This window comes from Lemur catta, chromosome 10, assembly GCF_020740605.2.
Source record: "Lemur catta isolate mLemCat1 chromosome 10, mLemCat1.pri, whole genome shotgun sequence".
Lineage (NCBI taxonomy): Eukaryota > Metazoa > Chordata > Mammalia > Primates > Lemuridae > Lemur > Lemur catta.
The window spans coordinates 34,906,146-34,926,292 of record NC_059137.1 but is presented as its reverse complement, the minus strand read 5'-3'; the positions used below and the strand labels follow the sequence as shown (position 1 = coordinate 34,926,292).

The 20,147-nt window shown below is 47.8% G+C and overlaps 1 protein-coding gene across 3 annotated transcripts in view; it reads right to left on the bottom strand.

Annotated features, from left to right (window-relative positions):
- Positions 1-20,147, bottom strand: part of FBXO10 (F-box protein 10) — a 49,897-nt gene that overhangs the window by 12,859 nt on the left and 16,891 nt on the right. For all 3 annotated transcript variants that reach the window (XM_045562467.1, XM_045562466.1, XM_045562468.1), the window contains 7 exons: positions 15,933-16,523; positions 13,547-14,380; positions 9,320-9,469; positions 7,189-7,325; positions 3,099-3,169; positions 1,171-1,323; positions 140-409 (listed from right to left, as the gene is read on the bottom strand). In XM_045562467.1, coding sequence (XP_045418423.1) covers positions 140-409; positions 1,171-1,323; positions 3,099-3,169; positions 7,189-7,325; positions 9,320-9,469; positions 13,547-14,380; positions 15,933-16,523 — 2,206 coding nt within the window. The remainder of the gene's footprint in view (positions 1-139; positions 410-1,170; positions 1,324-3,098; positions 3,170-7,188; positions 7,326-9,319; positions 9,470-13,546; positions 14,381-15,932; positions 16,524-20,147) is intronic.

The window sequence follows — 20,147 nt, the reverse complement described above, 5'->3', positions numbered from 1 at the left end:
CTTGGGTATCAGGTAAGTGGCAGAAAGAAGTGGCTGAGGAGGCTGGAAGGGCAGGTTAGGATCAGTCTGCAGAGGGCTCTTAAGACACTGGGGAGCCACGGAAGGTTCTTGAGCAGGGGGCTGGGAGAGGTACACTTACCTCCATTGTGATTAATACTGTTAGACTCAACAAGAGCTGTGGTGATGGGCCGGCGCAGTGGGTCATCCTCCTTCTCCAGCTCTGTCTCCCAGAGGATGGCATCCCTGTCATCGCTGAAGTTCTCCTGGACCCCGTGACCTCCAGGAAACTCACCAGAGCCATCCTTCTGGCTGAACACTGCTACTCCGTACAGGCCATTGTAGCTGACGTGGTTGCTGGTGACGTGGGGCAGGCTGGATGACATCATCCACACACCACAGCCCTTGTTAGCTGGGACAGTAAAAGGAGTTGGTCACTGACACCCAGCAATGGGTGAGGTGTCTCGCCCCAAGAGCAGAAGCAAAATGGCACCAACCCTTCCCTGCACAGAGGGAGGTAGCCTCAGTTTGAATCCCACCCCTACCACTTCCTAGCTGTGTGACCTTGACCAGGTGACTGAACCTCTCTGTGCCTCAGTTTACTCATCTTTACAATGGGATTAATAACTGTATCTACGTCAGGAGGCAGTCATGAGGATTAGCTGTGACAGTGCATATAAAGGGAGGCCTGAATAAATGTTACCTTTATTTTTATTATGGGAGATAACGGTCCAGAAAGATTAAGGCTTTGCCCAAAGTCACACAGTGAGTGACAGTGGTTTTCTGTGATTACCTTGCTTGCTCATTATATTTTCCGTTCTCTGGATCAAAAGAAAGGATGAGAGGAGTTAGATGTACGGCGTCAGAGCTTAAATGGCCCTGTCCTTAGACATGACACAACTCCCGCAGTTTGCTATTTTAAACGGGGATAAAGCTCTCTGCTTTGCTGACCCCACGAGTCACCCTGGATTCCAAGGAGATTTATGAGAGAGGCTCTCCATTCCGAGGGGCCCGTGTGACTGGGGCCTGAGCACGCCTGGTCCTCACGTGAGGTCTCGGAGGTGCAGGGAAAGCAGTGCCTTTCTCAGGACCCGCCAGCCGGAGACGGAACCTGGGCTCCGCCTCCCAGCACGGGCTGGGGCCCAGACCCCGCGCCGGGAACACGCTGCTCACCGTAGATGGTGTTTCCTTCTATCAGCCCTCTGCCTTCATCCCCCACGACCACCCCATCTGAATAGCCAAAGCAGATGAGGTTGCTCCTGAGGACGGGGATCCCTCCGCGGCGGATGTCTACACCTCCCCACTGATTCTCACGGATGACATTTTCTGTGGAAAGAGGCAGAAAAGAGGTCAACACCCAAGGGCCCCACCAGTGCTGGCAACAAGGACGTGGACAGCTAAGATCAAGGCCACTCCAGACCAGGATGCCCGGGCCTTATGCTGTCCCGTAGTCAGTACCCCACACCTTGTCTGCTGGGACTTGTCTGCTTTCCCCAAGGGCAAGGCTTGTGTCTGTCCTGTGTACTCCTGTATCCCCAGCACCCACTGCACCAAATGGCCTTGAGGACTGATGAAGAATTAACTGGCCTCAGAGTCCCCAGGGACAGAATACGGCCATTGCCCCACAAGCCTGGGAAAGCGCCGTCCTGTCCTCAGCCTTAGCTCTGTACCCTTGCCAGGCCCTCCCCCTCCTCTCTCCCGGGGAGCTGCTACCTCTCGGGGGTGGGCAGAAGAGTCACAAGTCAGAAGGGTGGTCTGGGACACCGATGCCCTCAGGGTGGCAGGCAGACCGTTGGCCTCCTGGAACAGGGGTGCAGTGGCTCTCGAGACCCCGTGTGACTGGCCCCTTCCAGCCTCTGTGAGCCCAGCTCATGCCCCTCACCCCTTGCCCGGTAAACTCCAGCCCCACAGCCATCTCTGGCCAGGCACACCAATCGGCTCCCACAGGCAGCCCCACCTGGAGGTTCTTTTTCCAGGCTCTTCCCTGCCATTCTGGTTCTGGCTTACTGGTCACCTCAAAAGGCTGCCCTGACCACACAATCTTAGAGACCCATCAGTCCCACTACCACCTTAATTATCGGTAGGGCACATGTCACCCTCAGATATGACTTTTTTGCTTGTATACGTATGCTTTTATTTATTTGCTTCCCCTTCCTAAAATGCTGGTTCCTGAGAAGATGGGGTCTGTTTCATTCACTGCTGTATCTCCCACTTCTGGAACATGCCTGCATACAGTGTGTGCTCAATACATGTTTGATGAACGAAGGCTGGATTCAGTCGGGGGATTCACTGGACCAGTATTTGCTGAATCCCTTTTATATCCTAGGCATGGCTCTGCTCTGTGCTGAGGCTACCTTGATGGATCAGACAGATTTGCTCCTTGCCTTGTGGAATTCACTGCTTTATAACAAACCACTAAGAAATTAAATAAAAGGTCCTACAGAGGAGGTGTCCTGAGTATAGTGAGGGTATCTGTACAGTGGGGAGGTCAGGGAAGGCTTCCCTGAGGAAGCAGCATTAAGGTGAGACCAAAAGGGTGAGCAGGAGTTAGCCAGGCAGTGTCCAGAGCAGGCAGAAGCCCACACAGAAGCCAAGGGGAGGGTTGCAGGCAGTTGGTTTGGCATCATCACTTCTGAAAGTCTTATTTTTTTAGCTGGGACTATAGGCACATGCCACAATGCCTGCTAATTTTTTCTATTTTTAGTAGAGACAGGGTCTCACTCTTGCGCAGGCTGGTCTCGAACTCCTGACCTCGAGCAACCCTCCCGCCTCGGCCTCCCAGAGTGCTAGGATTGATTATAGGCATGAGCCACCGCACCTGGCCGAGCTTCAGAAAGTCTTATGTGAGCCAGCGGGAGATCCTATCAGCTTTGGGCTTGGAAAGAGCAGACACTTCCTCCATGCTACACCCTCCTCACGAGAAGCACGGCTGGCGTGGAGCCTGCATCCCTGAATAAATACTAGCCCATTAGTCAGAGGTGGCAGCCAAAATCTCCGGGGGTAAAGGTCCTGAAGCTGGGGGGTGACACCAGGGGATGTTGGCCTGGCTGCCGGCCAGTTGCCTTGGCTGGCCACAGCTCTGGGCGGTTTCCATCCCGTACCTGTGATGAGGCCTTTGCCATTCTCGTTCACTGCTATGCCGGCAGCACGGCCCTTGTAGATGTGGTTCCCGCTAAAGTGGAAGCAGAACAAAATAAACAAGTGAGACCAGGGCATGGATGTCATGCTTCCAGGAGATTGCCACCTTCTGTGGGCTTCCCTATGGCTCACGTCCACAGGGACATAAGGCACTTCCTGAAGTCCTATAAACCAGGCATGTAGAAATCTTCAATTGTCATTGGGACAGCCTGCCCCTAAAACTAAACCTACACCACTATGCTATACATGCACAATGATATCCAAATTCACTGTGGCCTCACTTGACTGTCATCTACCTATAAATGTCATTCATTTTAAACAGATGTCATCATGGTGCATGGGTCACAGGTAAAGTCTTGGTGGCGTAAAGAATTCCTAGGAGGCTATGTTAAGCTCTCTTAGAAGTGATGTATGTCCAAAGCCTGAATTAGACTTTCTGCTTTTAATGAGCCTACAATCGTCTGCTTGTATCCAACAGATACTCCATGTCTTATTTTCTGTTAACTTAATCACTGACCCATCAAATGACAACATAAAATAATGACATGCTTAAAAGAAGAAAATCAGATTTTAAAAGGGGATTTTGAGAACATCAGGCAACATGTATGTGAAACCTATGGGTTGGTCACCCACAAATGGAAGGTATATGAAAATATGCTCCTGCTCAGAGAAACACACAACACTTACTGCCACGTAACGGCCTCAAGAATGAGACAGAACCAGACAACTGAGCATGTTAAAGCACATGCATTTCTTTCCCATCTCTGCACCTTGGTTTCACTGTCTATAAAAAGAAAGCCAATCACACCCAAATGTTAGCAGAATTGGGTTATCCCTGGAGGACATACATTCACTGTTTGTCATTTTTACTCATCCGGATGCCATGCTCTCCTTTCCATTGGAAGGGCCCCTGTCCCTTTTCTCACGAGGTAGACTTCCTCCTTCCCACCATGGAGCTGAGAGATTTAGGTCCAAACATTCATCTGGCTCTTCAGAGCCTAACACAGGGCCTGGTACCCATAGAGCATCCCTAATTAGGAGACGGCTGATTAAGTTTTCCCATCTCCTAGGGCACAGTCCAAATGACTGACTGACTTGAGGGAAAAAACAGCAAATTATGTGGAAAGCAAATGTCAATGGCATCTCCACTCTGCATTGTGGAGTTTAACAGGTGAAATGATCTATTAAAAACATCCCCATTTTTAACTCAGATCTAAAGAGTCTGCTTTGATCTGGTTACGAGTCAATCAGCTGATAGTTGTGGGTTTCTAGAATTCACATTCAGACACAGTCCCTGGGCTGAGGCCTGCCTCATCTGTCTCTCTGACAGCCGTGCCACAGGCAGCAAATGCACGGCTGGCATACTTTTAATACAAATCTCACCTGCAGAAAGGATGCATGTCTGCTTGGAGAAACATGTATGTGTGTACACAGGGCAGGCAGAGTAACAGTAAGAGAGGGATCAGGAAACATTTAGAGGCAGGGAATAGATCAGTGTACCAAGGACCAAGGATCCAAGCACAGTCTGAGCCCTGTGCTTCCTTGCAGATGAGGCAAAAATAGAAACACCACAGGTTATATAACTCAGTGGCAAAAATATATGCTGTGGTTTGCCTCATCCAGGCCATTTGAGGGCTCTCCAACTGCATTCTATAACCTCCCCCAGATCCTACCTCTCAGCACAAAGAAACAAAGGCAAAAACCACAAGCTATTCTCTCAAGGTGACTATGTTTTCAAAACCTAAGCTACTGATCTGATTATGGTATTCCTCACTCAAAACCCTGTAACAGGGCCCCAGCCTCCACAAGGTAAAGTCCACACTTCTTAGCTTGGTATGTTAATTTCCTATTGCTACTATAAAAAGGTACCACAAACTTAGTGGCTTAAAACAACACCAAATTATATCTTCCATTTCAGGAGGTCAGAAGTCCAAACTGGGTCTTACAGGCCTAAACTCAAGGTGTCAGCAGGTCTGTGCTCCTTCTGGCGGCTCTAAGGGAGAATCCACTCCTCATCTCCTCCAGCTTCCACAGGCTGCCTGCATTCCGTGGCCTGTGGCCTCATTGTTCTGACCTCTGAACCTGCTGCCACATCTCCTCCCCTCTCACTCTGATCCCCTGCTTTCCTCTTACAAGGACTTTTGTGGCTATACTGGGCCTGCCTGGGTAATCCGGAATGATCTCCCCTATCTTTTTCAAGGTCCCTAACTTAATCACATCCTTTTTTGCCATGTAAGGTAACATATGCACACGTTTCAGGGATTAGGATACGCACATCTTTGGGGCCATTATTCTGCCCACCACACTTGACATTCGAGGCCCTCTGTGCAGCAATCTGCCTTCGTACTGTCCCCCCGGGTATCTTGTGCCCAGATATACCATATTTCTCACCATTTTCCCAGACACACCTGAGTATCACTGCTTCTGGGCCCAGAATGCCTTTTCCCTGGCAATAAAACCCTATTTATCTTTCAAACACAATTCAAATGTCAGCTCCTTTATACGCTCCTGTGAAACCATGGCTGAGCCCCTCTGGCACTGCATGGAGACCTCTTAAGCACTCACTCTGGTGAGTCTTCCATCATGGCTATTTTTACACGTGTCTCTCTCCAGCAAGGGGCTGTAAACTCCCTGGAGCAGGGATTGTTCTTACTTTTTTATATCCCTGTCCCCTTACACAGAGTAAATTAGTAAATTATTAATAAATGTGTATTAAATGGACAACACACACAGACACAAACATATGCTCTCATGTTAAGGCCATAATGCAAAAGAGCTCTATGAACATTGTTTTTAATAAGCTGTCTACAATAGCAAAGAAATATACAGATGCTGAACAGTAACAGGACTGGTTCAAAAATTATGGAATATCAAAACAATGAAATGTTCTGGAACTTTCTGAAGTGATGAATATAAAGGCCATGCAATAAAATGGAAAAAAGTACATATGGAATAATGCAGGGGAAAAACCCCTCAGAATATATTTGCTGTCCATTCATGCTAGTTATTTCCTAAAGCACAGATATAACTGTGTGAGTACTCTGCTCAAAAACCTTTAATGACTTCCCTTTATCTAGGCAGAACAAGCTCCACACTGCTCAGCTTAGTGTACATAAAGCCTTCCTCATGGCCCAATCCTTCCTTTCCACCATTCCTATCCACTATGCTGCATGGCACAGATGGACTGCCACAGGGATATAACAGGTCAGCTGCAGGGCCACAGGGCCCACGATTTCCTGGGACAGTCCCAATTTAAAATATTTTATACCAATGTCACACCAGTGGACTGTTTGCTAACCCCTGAATCTGCTGTGCTCTGCTGCCTTTGCTCATGCTGTTTCCTGTACTAGGAATATCCACCAACCCCACCCCCAACTTCTTGAGTCCAGGTCCTGCCTGTATTCCAAAGTCCAACTCTAACGCCACCTCCTTAATGAGGCCTTCCCGCATCATCCTGGTCAGAATGATTCTCTCCCCCTCCTGGTACCACTCTGACAGCATTTACCACACTCTGCCCCATACTACAGCTGGGATGGCAGATACAGGGTCCCAGTACTGCCACTGCCCCTTCTACGTATCACTTACATCGGTCAATGATCATGGCATGCTTTCATGTTAAGGCCAGATGCAGCACCAGGATCTTAACACAGCATCCCAGGTCACCATTATCAACTAACCAGAGTTGTTGGGTGAGTTGAAATCTCTATGCCAGGCTTCTCTTAAGAGTATTTCTGTGCCTGTTTCTCCAGACTAGAGTAAGCTCCTAGGGAGCAGAGTGTGGCCCTTGTTTAGCTCGGTCAACACTTTAGAAGGGCTCAATAATGACTGATGAGTAGAATGCCTACATGGAATTAACTGAAAGGGCACATAAAACACAAAAGTAGTTGTGTCACTGGGGTGGGATGATGGGGGAAGTCTCTTCCTTGCTTGCACCTCTACAGTTGTTTTAGAAGCAGTGTTTTCAAATGGAGGAAACAGGGAGTAGGGAAACAGATGGAAGAGGGAAAAAGGGACCGTGGACAAGCGAGACAGTCTGGGCACAGTGGCAGATACCTCACGATTGGATTTCCATGGTACAGGATATAAATACCGGCCTCCTTATTTGAAAAGATTTGATTGTTCCGGATGATGCCTTTTCCATTGCCAAGGACAACAATGCCAGAGCGAAGGCCGTGGTGGATCTGGTTACACTGCAAGTGAAAACGAGACACCACAGAAGGCAGATCAGACACGCTAGTGAGAAGCAGGTGCTCAATCGCTGCCCACACAATCGTGCCCGGATGAACAGAGTGGAGGAAAGACTGTCTCTGGAAGATCCCCAGCGCATGACAAAGGGAATGGGCCACGCTGACCTGTCCTTCCTGCACAGCTGCTCATGCTGAAACCTGTGAGAGAGCCTGTGAAGAGAGGAGTCTCACTGCCCAGCCTCTTGGGATGTAGTTCTGGGGGCACCTACTTGCTCTTCATCTGCAAGGCAGGCACCCAAAGTTTCTGAGCCTCTCAAGAGTTCCCCAAACACGCAGTCTTCCGGCCAGGCCACACCTCCCAGGGCCCAGGGACCCTACCTCTTGGGGAAGGGCAGTACCCTGGTACAACAGGTCATAGAAAGTGTATGAATGCTACAGGATAGAGATGTTCATTTCTAGCATTTCTTTGTACAAATGAAGAAACAGGCCCAGGATTACATAGTATGTTTGTGGCAGAGCCAGATCTGAAACTAACGTTTCTGTTTCCCCTTCTAGTTAGTTGCTTTTGCACAGTGACTTAATATTTTTATGTTATAACAAATTATAATAAAATTGTCTCATTCTAATTGTTAATTTATAGCTGAAATCCAATCCCATACTTAAATCAGGAAGTTAGCTGTATCTCTTCCAAGAGGATTTCATAGAAACAAAGTTCTGGTTTGCTTTAAAGCATTCCATGCTACAAGCTCTTCTTATCCTTACTCTCTTTCCAGATTTCTCCCAAAGGCTTTGGCATTCACCAGAGCAACCGCTGCCTGCCTAACAGAAGTCCCTCACAGAGACTTCTGTTGAAAAACTCTGAGAGAGGCATTTCCATCCCTGTCCCCTTTCACAAAGCCAGGACTGGGATGTACCACTCCCCTCCCCCTCCACCTGCTGAACTGGCCTACCGTCTCTGTCCCTCTGTCTGTGGAGAGGCAAACTCCTCTCATCTCCTTGGCAACAGGGCAATACTTTCCTAAGCCAAGGCCACACATCAGTCACCAGCTGCATGGCAGGAACACAGTGAGGGGAAGGAGTTGGCAGAGGACACTGGTCAGGCACTTTCCTTCCTCTGTATTTTCAAGGGCAGTCTAGATATAATGGGCTCAGACATGACCTGGATTCAAATCCCAGCTCTGTCACCAGGTGTATGACTTTGGTCAAGATCCCTTCCCTCTTTGTGCCCAATATAATTATCTTTCCCTATAAAATGGGGATAATAATAATTCTTCATAGGGTTGTATAAGGATTAAATGATAATTAAATAAATATCTACAAAGTACTTAGAAAGGTATCTGGCATATAATAAACATTATGCATAATGGTGGCTACTATTTTTCCAGGCCCATAAAAAGTCTGTTACATTCCCCAACTTCTGGGAAATCTCTCTCTCAGGCAAAGCCAGAGGAGAAGAGGCACTGGTCTTTCATGTGACTGGTTACCACATATTCTAGGATTTTAAGTTGTTTTCACCCTGGTAGAAAACAAACTCAGTATGCTCTCATAATATCCATGAAATAAATATTTATTTATCTTTAGAACTATATATCCTAAATGTTCTTTTTATAGAAAAGAACGAACTAACTTGGTGCGGTTTTGTTGGGTTATTAAAATTTGGTTTTAGAGTCACATGTCTTTTAGGACAGACGTCATTATCTTTATCCTCATCAAATTCAAAGCCAACCACAGCATAGGAGGGCTGAGGGTCCCGTGAAATTTCCATCTACCCAGTCTTCTTCCTTACTGATGGGGAAACAACTTATCAAAAGTCACTACTCATACATGGAGAAAGAGAGACCCTGAGTTACAAAGACACCCAGAGAAAGGAACACGAATCCCCCCCTGCAAACAGGAAGCATATAAATTGAAGATGGCAACATTTATTTAAACATCCTCAGAAAAGGTTTTTGAAAACCAAGAACCACCCTGAACAGGGAAAAAAGACAGAAAAGTACCAGTATGAGTGGGTTGGATTTTTTCCGGATGTCTACACCAGCCTCCGCGTTGTGGTAAATGTTGTTGCCTGCGATCAAGCCTCCACCCTCCAAGCGAAGAAAAATGCCTGACGCTCGGCAGCGGTAAATGTCATTCCTGAGCATGACGATCTAAGCAGAAAAGAGAAAGCCACTTATTTTCCTGTTACAAAGACTTTCTAGGAAGCACTGGGAGAACACCAAGTCCTTTCCTCCCGGTCTGGTCTATGCAGCTCCTCCTAGGCGAGAGGAGCGCCCCAATGCGGGCATGGCCGCCTGCTGCGTGCTTCTAAGGACACAGCAACTTCCCGGCCCTGCCTGGCTTTGTCCTGAAGGCTCTTTACCAACCTCACCTAGGTTCTTTACTAAATCCCGGATGGAAGCTTGGCCCTGTGCTGCATGGGCTTTAGCAAGTCTCCAAACTCTACATGCACTAGGGTTGCGTGAAGATTTCTCCAGCGGTCAAGGACACAGCTACTTTCAGTGAAATCAAGCTCCAGATCCACCACTTCCAATGTGACTTCACTAAAATTCACCTGCCTGAGAAAGCACCGAGAATCAGGAACCACCATGTGGGCTCTCCTCCCCCACCTTCCCTCCCACTTGATAAAACAAAGGCCTGTTCTTGCCCATCCTGAATCTTTCCTGGTGTATTATCCTAGGGTGGAAAAACTACTCAGACTCCAAACTAAGGGACAATTAGAAATACTGTATAAGAAAGCCTCCTTTAAACAAGGTACCATAACCCGGTAACCAGCTTATTAAGGGGATGTATTTCCAATTACATTTTCTTTTCATATTGAGTAAGTACAGTTGGCTCCCTGTATCCATGGGTTCCACATCCATGGAGTCAACCAACTTTGGACTGAATATATTTGTTAAAAAATAATAACAATACAACAACAAATAGTACAAACTTTAAAAATACAGTACAGCAACTATTTACATTGTATTAGGTATTATGAGTAATCTAAAGATGATTTCAAGTATATGGGAGGATTTGCGTAGGTTATATGCAAAAACTATGCCTTTTTTTTTTTTTTACATTCTAGTTGTCAATATACCATTTTATATAAGGGATTTGAGCATTTGTGGACTTTGGTATCCTGGGGTGGGGGGGCTGTCCTAGAATCAATTCCCCATGGATATCAAGGGATGACTGTATGTAAAAAATCTGGACTATATTAATATTTATATTGTCTTAAACAATGCTATATTAATAATAAAAATATATTACATTATGATAAAATTGTGGGAGAAGTAAAGTAGAATCAAAGTACGATTTCAAGGAGGTTTTCAGCTTTCGCTTAGGATGGGGAAAGTTGGAAAAGCACGGCTTCCACACTGACAACAAGAGAAGATACACAAGTATAACCTTCCTGGAAGCATCAGAGAGCTGCGGCTGCAGACAACCTGCAGCCTGAACTCTAAAAAAAGACGGTGCCTTCAAGGAGAGGAAACCTGAGCACTTACCTGCTGAGGAAGATGCAGGGGCCAGACAAGCCGGTAAGGAGAATTCCGCTAACAAATTTTGTTGCTGTTGTTTTAGGTAGCTAGTGCCTCCCAAAATCTTTTTTAGTTTTTGTTTTTATAGATTTGGGGTCAGCTAACATTTTTAATGCATTGTTAAAGGCCAGCTGTGAACTGGTGTGGGAGTACAGAAACTCTGGGAGTAGCTGTATGTGTTCACTTCTCCATGGACCTCACTAGTGCTCAAGGAGCAAGACTGGGGGCAGGACAAGAGACCAGAGACAGCCTCCCCTATGCGAGCTTGGGGAAAAAGTGCAGCAGATACTTCAAGAGAGGCACTAAGTTCCTCCTGGATTCTTTCCCCAAACTTTCCTGCAGAATAAGCCTTATCCACTGACGTCCTCAAGGAAGGGAACAGGGGAAAAAAAAAAAAACACCTCTAGCCTGGGGGCAGTGGGAGGAAAACATCTTGGACACAGATCATCAGAGCCCCCCTAGTGCTGGGGTGAGGCAGAATCACCGAAAAGGTCCTACTCCCAAGACCAGGGACACAGCACCTACCTAGACTAAGGATGACCCAGAACAACAGAGAAACTCTGCCACCATGCAGCCAGGCCAAAGAGTGACTATAACGGCAGTCTACTGCTGGGGAGGGTGAGAATAGGGCGAGCGCCTCTCTGAGGAGCAGGTACAAAGGGAAGACCTAAAGGGGAGAAAACCAGCACCAGGCAAAGTTGGAGGAACCTGAAGCCCATGAGACACTGAGGATGGCTGTAACACCATCACCATCCAAGCCAGCTCAATTCCTGACTAGACTGACCCCCTAAAGGCCTGGCAAAAAAGGGGCATGGCCACTTCCAAACATAAATGCTATGTACCTCAATCTCTGGTGTCTTACGCGAGATATCCGACTTTCACCTAAAAGTTACAAGACACACAAAGCAGAAAAACCATCACAGTCAGTGACTTTTCTTCTTGGAGCCTCAGGCAACCAGGCTCCTTCTGCCAGCCTTTACCCTCCTGGATGTTCTAGAGGGTAACAGATGTTACCCTCCAGTGGTCCTATGGCCACTGGATCAAGGCCTTGCTCTCAGCACAGGGCCCAGCTCAGTAAGCCCTGCACTCCCACCTGCAGCTCCCTGCTTGTATTCACGCCATTTAGCATATAATTGTTCCTGATGCGGGGTGCTCCTGAGACACCATGGACCTTTTATAGTCAAAAACCCTAAACATATGCCGGGCACAGTGGCTTTAAGCCTATAATCCTAGCACTCTGGGAGGCCAAGGTGGGAGGATCACTTGAGGTCAGGAGTTCGAGACCAACCTGAGCCAGAGCGAGACCCTGTCTGTGCTAAAAATAGAAAAAATTAGCTGGGTGTGGTGGTGCGCACCTGTAGTCCCAGCTACTCGGGAGGCTGAGGCAGGAGGATTGCTTGAGCCCAGGAGTTTGAGGTTGCTGTGAGCTATGATCATGCCACTGCACTCTAGCCTAGGCAACAGAACGAGACCCTGTCTCAAAAATAAAAAACAAAACAAAACACTAAATATCAGTTTTTCAGGTTCCTTGCTAGAGACTCACTAGGAATTTTTGGTGGCACAACTCCTGCCCAAAAGTCCCATGGGGCAGTTGCTCAAGATGGCTGTAACTAAGGCTGTATAACTACAGCCTTAGTTTTATCTGTCCAACTACAACCTGCACCATGACAGCTCCCAAGTCTGCATGGCACGGCACATTTCTCTCCAATGCTGCAGACCCAAGCGGTCAGATGCTCCAGACGTCTCACTGAGTACAGACGTCAGAGATGCTCCAACTTTAATGTGCCCAGAATATATCTCATCTTTCTCTCCACACCCTAACCTTCTCTCCCCTGTTCCTGCCGCTGCCTTGGCCTCTCGAGCCAGACACCGCAGCCTCACACCCGTGACTATTCCCTCCCCAGGTCCTCCTTCCTACCTCGCCAGGCTGCCCTGTTCCCTCCTCTCCCTCTGGGCTGTAATTATCCACTGCTGCTGCCCCTTGATCTCCTTGCCTCTAGCCTTGTTCCCCTCCACTCCATTCCCTACAAAGAATGAGCTTTCAAAAGGCAGATCTGTCCACAATTCTCTGCTTCAAAGCAGTCAGTGAGTTCCCACTGCCCTCAAGGAAGCTACTGGCAAGACCTCTGGGGCCTTGTGATCTGGCTCCTCCCTCAGACTCCTCCAGCACCCTCACCTGTGCTCTGGCCATCCGTTATTTATAACCTTCTGAAAGTGCTGTGTCCTCCCTTGCCTCTAGGCTTCACACGTGCCTGCTTTGCCTCTCATCTTCACCTTGCCAATCCTCATTCTTCCTTACAGTCAGCCTAGTCACTGTTTCTCCAGGAAACCTTTCCTGGTTCCTCCAGGCTGGGTCAGGTGCCCCCTTTCCTGGGCCACGCACTGGTGCCTCACCTTTATCATAGGACCTCTCTCACTGGACCACAGTAGTCTTTGACCCTGTGTAAGTCACCATCCCTCTCCGGGACTCTGTTTCCTTTTCTGTGACATGAGAGAAATAGTCCCTGCCCTTTCCAAATCAGATGATGAACATGAAGTCAAGAGTGTGTTAATAAGCTTAAAAAAAAAAGATTATTTAAAAAATGCAAAATAGCCCCATCAAACCCTCCCTACATACAGCCACAGGGGCCCTCTCACCAATCACAAATCATGCTTCTGGAGACCCAGTGAGGCCTCACGGATCTACAGCCCTTATGACAGCACCTTGCTATTATGTATACATCGCACTGCGTAAGTCAGGTGCCGGAAGATGTTTCCTTCCATCTTGGCTTGGCCATAGGAGCAGACTAAGACGCCTCCCTTCCCATCCCGGAACAGGCACTTGCGGATGAGGCAGCCCTGCACAGAGTTCACCAGTGCCATGGCCTCCTTGTCCTTCTGCAGTTCCTGCTGCAGTGAGTTCAGCACTAGGCAGCTGGGCAGCTGAATGGACGCTCCTGGCAGCGGAGGGCCCAGAAAGGAGCCCCCCAGTACAGGGCGCGGGCCCTGCACTTGGTAGGACAGTCTGTATGTGAGCTGGTCCTCGTCCTCATCCTCACCGCTGGGACTCAGGCCTCCATCACTGCTGTCTGAGGTCTGGGCCACCCTTTCCCCATCGCTGCCCACCTCTGCCTCCTGTGAGCCAGCCTTGGAACCTGGCTTTGGGGAGCTAGAGGCTGGGCTGGTAGGGCTCTGGCTGCCCTCGATAACAATGTCACAGGTCCTTGGGCTCCAGGCCTGGTCCCGGCTTTCTAGGTCCAGGGACATTAAAAAGTCAGAGTCCTCTGGGGGGAGCAAAGGGGGAGAGGACTTGATAAGTCCTAGTAGATACTTGTAAGCCCAGTTCTTATCTGCAGATGGGTGGCCCTCAACAGTCACAGAGTTGTTTTCACTGCCCACAAATTCACAGTTTTCCAGGACGCATAGGGGCACGTTGTGCAAGAAGACATGGGTGTTTTTGAAGGTGCAAAACTTCACTTGGCAGGTACCCGGGCCATGGACCTGGATGTGTCCATTCTCAAAGTTGCAGTTGTCAAACTGGACATGACCCGATGTTGTCTGGGGAATGAAAAGGAGAAAACGGCTATCAGAGGGACACAATTTGTTTTACTGGTCTGCACTCTGTTCCATGCAACAGCCATTTGTTCTGCTGGTCACCTCCCCTTCCGCATCCAGGGCAGGGGCGTCAGGCTGGCCCCCAAAAGGAACTGGGGGGCTGCTATGCATCAGAGAACGAGAAGAATTGGGAGATGCCCACCCTTCCATCCTTCTAATCCCCAAGGAAGGGGGACAAGAGTGGATGATGGCAGAAAAGTTCACATTCTGTAGCGTGACCCCTCCTAAAACCTCAAGTCTTAAGCTCTGCCTGAGCTGGGCAGACCCAGCCACAAGTACTGGGAAAGAGGTCCGTCTATGTGGCCACCGGTGCGTGTGGGCACAGCAATAGACAGCAGGTCACGTTTCTTGCTGGCCCACTGGATCAAGGCCTTGGCTCTCCGCAAAGTGACCAGCTCAGTAAGCCCTGCACTCCCACCCCCAGCTCCCTGCTTGGATTCACACCATTTAGCACATAGTTGTTCCTGATGCTATCCTGATGGGGATAGCACATCTACTCTGTCTACCACAAATGTTTGCTCTGGGGATCAAATGAGGTCACAGATGGAAGCTACCTAGATTATGAATATAGGCTTTGGATCCTAGCTTTATCCCTTACTAAGTCTGAGACCCTGGGCACATCACTTAGTCTTGCTGAGCCTCAGAATCCTCATCTGTAAAAACAGACGACACCACCCACCTCACAGGGCTGCCGGGAGGAATAAATGACATGATAGCTATAAAGTATATGCCTGGCACATACTAAGTACGTCAAAAATGATGGGTATATAATGATCATTACAAACAGGAGAGACAATTTTAAGTTGTTATTAGCAGTCATAGTAGCAATATAATTTTTATTGACTAGGTACATAATCCTAGTTTCTAGGTGATGTATAAGATGTAGACTGTCCTGCCAGAAACTACCAACACTTTGACACATGCTTTGGTTTAAAACCATCTTCTGCTCTGTGTTCATGGAAGGAATGTGATGGACTAACACTTTCTGATCTTCTCTCCAGTCACCCTTGAGAACTGGCTAATCCTGGTAAAAGCCTGACCTTCCTTGACCCTGAGCAGGGTGGGATTCATGTGCTGAAGGTCACTGGTCCTACAGAGCCTCCTTTCTCTTTGGCTGTGTCTCTGGGCATGCCCATGAGCAGCTAACGTTCTCTGCTTCCTGTCACCATGTGGCATGCTCTCAGAACCTGGCTTTCCTACCTAACTGCTCCACCTGTGGCTCCAGTTGGTCCATTTGGGAAGGAAAAAGTACAAAGCAATTTTGGTCCCAAGCCCAAGTTTCATTTTTTTAATATAGCTTTGCCAGGAATAAAGCAGAATTTTGAATTATACTGATCCCTATGCCTATTTTTTTTTAACTGGTTCAGAACTCAGAGGAGTGTGTGTATACTAAGCCACTTAATTCCAACCAAACAGGGATTACAAACCCACTGAGAAGAGGCCAGGCCCCTGGGGTCAGAACTGGAAAGGCCATATCTTTGATGTGGACACTCACCTTATACATGATGGGTGAGAACCAGGCCGGCATGAAGACGAGGTTGCACAGGCGTGTGGTTGAGCAGTGCTGATCGATGCTGGCTAGAAGGGCCACTTTGCCCAACTTGCCATGCCCTACAATCTCCACGGGCACCTTCAGGATGATTTCACCTTGCTCTTCATATACACCTGGGAAGAGCATAATTCGGTCATATAGGCTGGCCATGGCCAAGGCACTGCTCAGGCTGTCAAACTCATGGCCTAGCCCGACACTCAGGGTACGTCGTTCCCTCCTCCGGCGGAATAGAGAAAAGCAGACGGAGGACTCCAAGTCCAGGGCGTTCTTGGTCCATGTCTTGGAGGCAAGGTAATGCTGCTTGAAGGCCTCCCTCCAAGACTCAGGCTCCACGTCAGGCTGGTTGGGCCAGTTGGGATGGCGGCACTCGGTGCAGCCCAGACACAGCTGCCGCCAGCGCGTGCTGTCGAGACTGAGGATCAGTTCATACCAGGCCCTGCATACCAAGCTACAGCGGCCCAGGTCGGGAAGGTGCAGGTAGGCTAAGATCATGCGCCACAGCTCCAGGGGGAGGCCGCCAGCCTCCATGCTCACCTGGAGACAGACACAAAACAAGAGGTTTTTGTCTACCCTCCTTACCGGTCCCCTTCTTTAAATACCCCCTGCTATCTCCTGAGCCCAGAGGTGAGCAAGTAAACAAGTCCCAGGCAATCAGATTACTCCATCTTCTCAATCTGCATCCCATTCTGGGATTTTCCTACCTGGCATTAGCAAGGAAGACTCTCTTTCGGAAAGATACTGTAAGAATATGACCCCAGAACTGCCAGGTTCCCTACCTTGTGAAGAAAACCTTGTGGTATGAGAGCCAAGCAGAAATGAGTAGATATGAAAGATGAAAATTTGAAAAGAGGAACCAAACAGGTGAGCAGATTCTGGAAGATGCCCTGGAACCTACAGTTCTTCCTTCAATTTCATGAGGTACCCTAATGGCCTTCCTATAAATTCCCTCTTTGCTTAAGCAGGGTTTCTGTGACTGGCAACTGAAAATCTGGAATCATACAGAAGGAACCCACCTTTGGCTGTTACAGTCCTAGAGCTCCGGATCCCCTACACTCTCAGGGAAGAGACCTCTTCACACCAATAGGAATAAGAACGGAGTGAGTGCCCGTCTGTCTCTCCACATTCCAAGACCAAGTCATTACTGTTTCCGCAGGTGGGGCAGCCCCAGGAAAGACTGCTCGTGGGTCAGATGCTGTGGGTTTTGGTCCAGACTCTGCCACTGGTTACTGATGTAACCCTAGTGTCCCGAACATCTGCAAGGCTGGCTGTCCAGCCATCTGCCTCCTTGCTTTCTCTGGAAAATATCCTTCCCCCAACAGTGATTGATACCACATGATTACAGAGGCAGGGATCCCTGCAGACACGTGTACAGAACAATGGTTCCCCTACCCCTTATTTGCAATTGGTTGGACTCCGGATGGTTCCAACTGGGCCACTGAGACTTTCTCCAGGAGAATGTAAGTTGTGATTCTAGAATCAGGCTAGCTTTTTTCCTTAATGGCAGGGAACGAATGGCTTCTTTCCTAAGCTATAAACTCAGGAATAGTTGCTGGTGATCCTTTTCCCCAGGTGGTGGGGAGGGGATAGAGGGGAAGGGGGGAGAGACACAGGACAGAAGCAGATGATCTACATTGAGAGAAGAAGAATCAGAGACATAGAAAAAAAGCACAGAAAAAGGTGGAAGGTTAGATAATCTAGAGTAACTTCCAAGTCTGAAACCCTATCATCTCTAGACAACTAACTAGAAACTAGAACGAGAAACAGGGTAGATTCCACAACTGGCCTTACTCAAATTGTTAACCTCTCCAGGGCCTTGATTTTCCTCTCAATTTTATGAAAATGCTGATCATACTTGTCAGTTATCTAAGCTCCAAGAAGGCTAGAAGCAAAAATGTGTGAGTATGTCTGGAAAAAATGCCAAGCTCCCTCAAGACAGGTGTGGCTTTAACTTTATAGGTTAGTACTGGAACCCAGGTATATAGATTCTTCTATAATGTTCGTTCACCCAGTGAGACTTCACCAACTCCTTGGCAGCAGTGCCGAACAGCTGGGCTCTGGACTGTTATGTATTATGGAGAAAAGTCTGGGCTCCTGACATCTGACACTCCCTCAGATGGACACCACTTTATTCATGCTGGTTTCTGTGACCCTGAAGTCTCCTGCTCCTCACTTCCTTCTTTAGCTATACTTTCGCAGCCTTTTTAAGGGAATGTGGCTCATGATAAAAAGATATAGTGCCACTTGTGTTGCTAAAGGGGTCAAACCTGAGTCTGATCAGGCCTCTGGACACAGCTGCCAATACAGCTGGGCTCAAGTGGGCCTCTTGCCTCAGCCTCCTGAATAGCTAGTACGATAGGTGCACACCACCATGCCCTGCTAAGTTTTTTATTTTTGTAGAGACAGGGTCTCATTACATTGTCCAGGCTGGTCTCAAGCTCCTGTCCTCAAGTGATTCTCCTTGCCTCCGTCTCCCAAAGTACTGGGCTTACAGGTGTGTGCCACGGCGCCAGGCTGTCCTGGTTTCTTTAACCGAAGTATAGTAATATTTCAAGACCACAATCTGAGTATCAGAGATGTTTATTTCTACTGGCTTGGTCATTGTTTCTAAGCCTATTCAGTGGACTTCTATATCCTCCACTAGACTGCGTGTTTCTTTAGGGTAGGGACTGGGTACTTTTACCTCTGAAGACTCAATACCTGGTGTTGACTCCCTTCTCTGCTCCAACTATTCAGGGGAACAGAAAAGACAAGGAGAACATTCTTAGCTATACGGTACCTAGATTACTCCAATATCCCAGGTCCACTTGTCCCAGGCACTATGAGAGTGGGATTCTACTTTTTCCCAGGCTATCAGTTCTTTCAGGCAATGATCCCAATCCAGTAAGTGTTGATTACTAACAATTGGTTTAACCACAGTTACTGGGAGAAGAAACAGGTCAGCAGTACCTCTGGTCAGCTTAAATTAACTCTTTTATATTGAACTCTCACATAACTCACTCTTTCCCTCAAAATTTCATATCTTTGCATTCTAGATCCATCCCAAACTTTACTCCAGGCCTTTCTGGAGGCCTTAGGTGGCTCTCCTCTAATTACTCTTTTCCTAATTCAAATGTTCCTTTTCTCACCACAGTGTAATTGGCTTGAGGAAGGAGCTCCAAGCCAGGACGCCTCTGAGTGGATTAGGTGCACTTCCGCCTCAGGCTGAACTCCTCCAACTGTGTTCTTGGCTCACCTCACTTATGAATTAAAAAAAATGCTGCCTCTCTGTAAGGTCTTGGTGACCCCCACATGGTTCTCTGAATTCACTGACTTCACAGATTACATTTCTTCTAGCTAGCCTCAACCCTTCACATGTTCCATTTCTGCCAACTAGCTCAGATAGTCTCCCTCCCACGAAACAGATGCCCCCATCATACTATGCCCCCACACGGTTCACATTTATCTTTCTAAATTTTTTATCTATCAAGAGGAGCTCATTTACAATACTTTTCTTGCTGTCCTTGTTTCATTTATTTTTTCCTTATTATTTTGCTGTTTCAATTTAAAACCTCCAGAAGGGGCCAGGTACAGTGGCTCATGCCTGTAATCCCAGGACTTCAAGAAGCTAAGGCAGGAGGATCACTTGAGGCCAGGAGTTCAAGACCCGCCTGGGCAACATAGTGAGACTCTGTCTCTACAAAAAAAATAACAAAATTAGCTGGGTGTGGTGGCATGTGCCTACAGTCCCAGCTACTTGGGAGGATAAGGCTGCAAGATCGCTTGAGGCCAGGAGTTTGAGGTTACAATGATGGCACCACTGTACTCCAGCCTGGGTGACAGAGCGAGACCCCATTTCTTAAAAAAAAAAAAAAAAAACAACCAAAACACCCAAAGCTATAAAACCACTGGAAGAACACCGTTATCTCCAATGTAATAATTTCCCGTATGAAAGTATGCAAACTATCAACTATCCAAATGTTTCTTCCCAGAGGGTGATCTCATCTGAACCAGGACCAGCTGCTGCATCTGAAAGGAATCTCTTTTGATCATTACCAAGAGCTTCAATCTACATAGAGTCCTCATTCTCTTTGTCCCCATATTCCACTTTCTGATTTATTAGCTCCTCTAACTGTACACTGTTCTTTCAGCGAGCACCATATACTGCATACTTTCTGAGAT